General features: G+C 39.6%; 1 protein-coding gene across 1 annotated transcript in view; it reads left to right on the top strand.

Moving 5' to 3' along the window:
• Nucleotides 1-3,078: 3,078 nt before the first annotated feature.
• LOC123508931 (doublesex- and mab-3-related transcription factor 3-like) overlaps nucleotides 3,079-6,621 on the top strand; it is a 32,269-nt gene continuing 28,726 nt past the window's right edge. The window contains exon 1 of the mRNA XM_045262964.1: nucleotides 3,079-3,212. Coding sequence (XP_045118899.1) covers nucleotides 3,199-3,212 — 14 coding nt within the window. The 5' untranslated portion in view covers nucleotides 3,079-3,198. The remainder of the gene's footprint in view (nucleotides 3,213-6,621) is intronic.

The raw sequence follows: 6,621 nt of genomic DNA, 5'->3' as shown, positions 1-6,621 counted from the left end.
AATGACGCATGTAATTGAGGAATATTTAAGGACATGTAAGAAGTGAAGAAGTTTTTTTTTATTTCTGAACAAAGTGGAGGTTCCTTCTTCCATTAATAAATAAGGTATTATACAGTCAAAATATTGCTAAATAAACGTGGCTTTTTTTTTTAAGATTGAGGGAGAAAGAGGATCACAGTACAGGTTGGAAGCATTTATGAAGCGCGCACACCAGAGACTGTCTTGAGAGAGGTGAGTTCTTAGCGTTGACTTAAAACCACTGCCATATACAACAACTAACACCACTAAAAGAAATGCAATCTTTAAGCGCATCGACAAGAAGTAAAAAAGGAGTGAAAGCATAGATTTAACAATTTCTTAGCCACGGTAGAACTTAAAAGTGACTGCAGGGCAAGGAGAAATGCTTGAGAGTTCATAGCAATCAGAGGAAAACATGGCAGAACAAGGAAGGTGTAAAAGTGAAGCAAGTCATGGGCGTTGACGGAAGACACTCAGAACATTTCCTATCAGTCTTGGCATGTGCAATCCTTGTCTAATTCTTCTTCTTCTTCTTCTTCTTCTTCTTCTTCTTCTTCTTCTTCTTCTTCTTCTTCTTCTTCTATTTCTTTTCTTCTATTTGGTTTATTTTCGTCTCTCTTTTCTACCATCTACTTTTGTCCACACTTTTTCTTTCCTCTGCCACACGTACGGCACACCGACACTTAATTGCCTATCGTTGCTTTAGTGTGTCTTTCCTTCAGTGAGAAAAGTAAATGAGGTTCTTGTAAAGAGATCTGCGTCCCACTGTGTTACAAAGTGCAATAGGAAGCTGTGCATGTATCTGTGAATGCAATCTTAAAATGGAAATGGAAAAGACACACATGACTGATCAGTGATGCTAAAAGAATAATAAGACAATGTATTGATACACGAACACCTCAGCCATCTTACCTTTACAGTCACAAACCCATTTTTTTTATTGCACTTAGAGACACAAAGATAAACAAGATAACTTATTCGGAATCTTTTATTTTCTTTTTATTTCCTTCCTTTTACTACGTTCGACACAGGAATGGCATTTTAAGATGACAATAAGAGCGAGTTAAATGTCGGTTTCTGAGTGATGGTGTGAGCGAATCTCTCTGTCTTTCTCTTCTCTCTCTCTCTCTCTCTCTCTCTCTCTCTCTCTCTCTCTCTCTCTCTCTCTCTCTCTCTCTCTCTCTCTCTCTCTCTCTCTCTCTCTCTCTCTCTCGTCGACCCGCCTGACCTTTGTCTCTCCCACACACTGCAGCTGTTTCCTCTTCCTGTCGAGGTTGTTACGTGGCTCCTGGTGACCTGATGCCACGCCCACTTGACCTCACCTGACCTGCCAGGGAGGTTTACACTTCCTGACACAAGTATGACAAAAGACACTATGAACTTTACGGAAGCGGTGTTAAAGTAATGGTTAAAAAATATTGAACGACCAGAGATTAAATAAAGTCGAGCGCTGTAATTGAACCACAAGGAGGAGGAGGAGGAGGAGGAGGAGGAGGAGGAGGAGGAGGAGGAGGAGGAGGAGGAGGAGGAGGAGGAGGAGGAGAAGTAAGAAGAAGAAGAAGACGAAGAAGAAGAAGAAGAAGAAGAAGAAGAAGAAGAAGAAGAAGAAGAAGAAGAAGAAGAGGAGGAGGAGGAGGAGGAGGAGGAGGAGGAGGAGGAGGAGGAGCAGAAGGAGGAGGAGTTACCAGTCAACACAATTCTCCAGTTTCTATTTCTCTCATATTCCTATTTTTTCCTCAAAACAATAAAGTTTCCGTGTATAATTAAATGACGTTGTTTTCCTGCCTAGTAGAGAGAGAGAGAGAGAGAGAGAGAGAGAGAGAGAGAGAGAGAGAGAGAGAGAGAGAGAGATGGGGGAAGATGGAGGGAAGTGGAGGCGGAAAGTGTGAAGAAAGCGAAGGGAGGAGGGAGGAAGAAGAGAGAAGAAAAGGGAAGTTTGATTCTCCACCCCTGACACTTGAAGACTGATGAGAGAGAGTGGGAGAGGAAGAAAGGTCACGAGGGTTTGTTGATTAGCACGAGAGAGGAAAGGAAAGTTTCAATTGTTGTGCATATGGTTACAAAGGAAAGTTTAATGCATTCCTACTTACTGAAGTTAAGAGAAGCTTTAGATGTTTTAGGTGTTTTTGTAAAAATTAATGTTTGCTTCAGAAGTTTGTTAAGAAAGATAAATTTTAATCGTTCTGCATAAAGTTAGAAAAGAAAGTTTGACATATTTTCACACATGAAGACAAAGTTTTAAAAGATAGTCAACTTCAAAAGACTGTAAAGAAAGAAATAAAATTAATTGTTCTGCAGGTTGTCAAAAAGAAAGTTTCCTGATATATTCCCACTCGCAGAACCAAGAAGAGAATCTACAATTGCTTTATACGTCATAGGAAAAGAAGAATACTTATATTTGTTTAACCTTCCTGTTAACCAAATCGCAACGACAAAGTTTTCTGTGGCTGTGAAGCATATGAGGAAACCTTAACTATACTACTAATGTTTAGTAATCTCTCTACTGATACTGTATATGTTATGTTCTTTTTGTACAACTCTGCAAATGAAAAACAAAAAATACTGATCAGTTTCTGCATGCAAAGATTTGGACACCTCGGAGCACAGGGCATATCATTGAGATGGGCACAAGTCGGCTAGAGGGGCGGCGTGAGGGGAGGCGCGTCGCTGTTAGCAGCGGGACGTGCCAAACGGGCGCACTGCCTGGCCCGGGGCGTGAGACAGGGCACTCAGGTTTGCTGCTGAAACCAAGTGTCTGTCTTGACTGAAATAGAAGCCACAGGGAGTCTCCGGTCAACCATCTGAATCGCCCTAATCGCTACTCACATTACGACAGCCAATCCTCTCGGAATTCCTCCTTCCTGGGGACCAATCAGAGCCTTCAGGGAGTGCCCATAACGGAAGCCCCTCCCTCCGCCTTGGCACTGGGCATACTGAGTGGTCCCTCGTGCCACCACTAACACCCCATTGGCTCGTTTCACCGGAGGAGGAGCCACACTCAAAAGGCGTGAGAATGTCTTGTAAGTAGCAGTGCCAACTATTAATCAGTTTAAGGCCAAACCTTGAGTGCCTCAGACGTGGACCTTCAGTGCCTGACGCAGAGCGGAGCCGCTACTCAGTGCCGACTCGGACCTAACTTCTACTGAACACTTGCACCCTTCCTACTGATAATTTGCGGGGATGGACGACACCAGGTACTGTTATTGTAGTGTTTGTTTGCTATATTCACTCAGTAGAAAGTAATGCATTCCTCATAATATTCAGTGTAGTACTAATTCTAATTATTCACCAATCTCCGGTTCACCATTTTATACAGCTAAGAGGAATGAGAACCAGAGGAAATATTTTCAACCTATATAATGATAGCGGTATCATGACACTACAGTCTTTTATACAGAGAAGTGAACGCGATGAGTATCCAACAGAAGTGTATTCAATCTTTACACACACACGAACATCAATACAACGAGTCTCTACTACAGCATTTGCATAACTCGCATGTATGATATTCTGCATAATTCATAAATCATTCTTTGTGGCACACATTTCATGACCTATGCATTTCACTATTGAGTTAATCTTTAAAGCTCTTGTTACATAAGCCAGACACATCCTCCTCCATCCAAGCCACATCTGTCAATTTAACCTTTCTCTAAGCCACACGGAGGTTAACCTGAATCTTTGCCTGTCCACGTCAAAATCACCTGGATACTTGAATGATTTATTTACAGCTCATGAACTTGCACGCTCACTCAAGCATCCCCGCGCTACTGTATAAGAGTAAGGTAGAGCTAAACACCGCACTAACTGACCTCAACAAGTAACACACATCTGCCCAGAAAACCAACGTTAAATTAGAATAATTGGCCAGGTCAAGAATTCGAACCGCAGACACACTAACCCAACAGTTAGAGAGGCAGAGATGGAGTAGTAGTAGTAGTAGTAGTAGTAGTAGTAGTAGTAGTAGTAGTAGTAGTAGTAGTAGTAGTAGTAGTAGTAGTAGTAGTGGCAGTAGCAGTAGCAGTAGCAGTAGCAGTAGTAGTAGTAGTAGCAGTAGTAGTAGTAGTAGTAGTAGTAGTAGCAGTAGTAGTAGTAGTAGTAGTAGTAGTAGTAGTAGTAGTAGTAGTAGTAGTAGTAGTAAAAGTAGCAGCAGTAACAGCAACAGCAACAGCAACAGCAGCAGCAACAGCAGCAGTATTATTAGTATTAATAGTAGTAGTAGAAATAAAAGTAGTAGAAGTAGAAGTAGAAGTAAAAAGTAAAAGTAGAGGTAGCAGAAGTTGTAATAGAAGAAGTAGAAGTAGAAGTAGTATTAGTAATAGTTGTTGTTGTAGTTGCAATTGTAGCTGTTGTTGTAGTTGTAAATACGTTTAGAACGAAATAAGAAAAGTATTCACCACTGTAACCTCAACTAGTAGGGCTCATATCTCTTAAATCTCCAAGCTAAATGTGCCGAGTCATTGGGGAAGTTTAACACCTTGACTGCCACTTAGGACACCTTTCCTTAATTAGCAATCATTCTCTTTACTGTTCTACAGCCACATCCGACCTTTGAACTGAAAAGAAATTGCAAGATGTATTTGGTTTCATCATTCACATAATTGGAAATGCTTATAAAAACTTCACGCATTGCTTCTTGTGCTGCTAATTGTTTTGTGTCGCTGGGAAAGGGTTATTAGATCAGATAAATGCATAGGTAAAAAAAAGATTAGGTATGTTTCATGGAAGAAATGCAACGTGATGTTCTGATGGCTCCTTTTAAACTATTCTCTAACTCAGCAAAATTGTTTCAAGAATAATGTTCCTTGTGATAAAACCACATCAAGTAACGTTATGTTGAAGTTAGATGGGAAACACTGTCCCAGGGTAACAATTATGTCCTTAAATGCCCTAGAATACATGATACACGAATATTCGGCTCAAATATTACACCAAAAATCATTCTCCTTATAATAATAACGCGTCATCTTATATTTATTAGGTTATAATCAAATGATCAAGCTTGATTCACTGCTCAAAAGTAACGTTAAAGACTTGGTTCCCGGTAAATCTCTCTCCCTGGTTCCTCCCTGTCCCGTCGCACCCCACCAGACGGTTCCCTGCAGGCGGTGAGGTCGGCACGAGTCACGCCTATACGGGACACGGGAAACGGGAAGGAAAACCAAGCTGAAATAATAACCAGAGTTTGCTTCTCTCAGAATGACTTAATGTATACACTTATCTTGTTAATGTTTGTTGTGGTTTTCTTCTTCTCCTCGGGTCAATGCGCCGCCTGAACCACTGATGTCTTAATTATCTAGCTAGTATTTCTTTCTTTATTTTTCTATTCGTATGACTAAAAAGAACATTCGTATCACAATGCACAATTCCTGCTAATTCTCCGATGCGTTTGATTGCTTATCATTCTTTTTTTTTTTTACGATTAATTTGAAAATCTTAATGTTCCAGTATGATTACGTACATATATTTCCAGAATAATTTGTATAATTATCTCATTACAGAATATTTGTAATTTTCACACATATTACACAGAATTTATTTGCGTTTCCTAATCTTTACTAAGTGCAGAGTAATTTGTATACTATAATTCTCTCTCATTACCTAAAATTTAAACACTCATTTTTCTCCTTGTGTTAAAGAATTTGTTTGTTTTCTCTAACCTACACTAAGCACTTCTTAATGGCTGGCTAAGTGGCTTTGCTCTCCTCGTTCCGTGAAGAGGCGAATGTTAAGAGTCTGTTTTCTCTGCTGCTGGTAACTCTCGTCAGTGATCAGCTTGTCTTCTCTTCATCCCGTATCATTTCCTTCTCTCTTTGCCTTTTTGTACTTCCAGGACTTTGAACTAATGGAATACAGACTATTATTTTTTTCGTAAATTTTCCTAGTTTAGATGAAGAACAATAAGAAAACAAAGGAACACATTAAAGACTTTCCTAGTATTTGTTTTGAGCTTGTTTTGTCTTCATCTCATATTTTTTTTTCTTTGCCGTATTTATTTGTTTATTTATTTTCATTATTTTTTTTCCTAACGGATTACAGATTATGACTTTTTACATGAATAAATAAATAAAAAAAAAACTAAGCTAAACAAATCGAAGTTTTCCTTAGTATTTTGTTTTTAAAAGTTACAATTAAGAGTTTTTTTTTATTTGATATCAATCTACTTCATTTATTTATTCATCTATTTTTCTTTTAAGCATCTCCCACTTGAAAACTCAGTGCAACGCCTCACTAGAATACAAAACATACAGGATACCGAGAAAAATTAAACCAGTGGAAGATGAAAGAAATTAATAGAGACGAGAGGAGGACAAGAACGTTTAGCATAGAGTCCAGCGGCGTGGCGTGAGGGAAGGCAGGGAGATAATTAACACGTTGAGCACAGAGGAATGCCTGTGACGCCGTGAAGGGAAGAGATACCGAGCAATGCCGAGGAAGAAAGGAGTTAGTCACGAAGGAAGACAGATGGAGGGTTGACCGAGGAGATGATCTTTGACTTCAACACATATAACATTGTAGTGTGCATGGCATTGAGCGTTAAGGCAGCCGCTCACTGGGAGATGGAAAGTTAACCAAGTGATATTAATACAGCAACACCCTCAG

Source organism: Portunus trituberculatus, chromosome 25 (assembly GCF_017591435.1).
Source record: "Portunus trituberculatus isolate SZX2019 chromosome 25, ASM1759143v1, whole genome shotgun sequence".
NCBI classification, from domain to species: Eukaryota; Metazoa; Arthropoda; class Malacostraca; order Decapoda; family Portunidae; genus Portunus; species Portunus trituberculatus.
The sequence above is the reverse complement of the archived record's forward strand: the minus strand, read 5'-3'. Positions and strand labels throughout refer to the sequence as shown.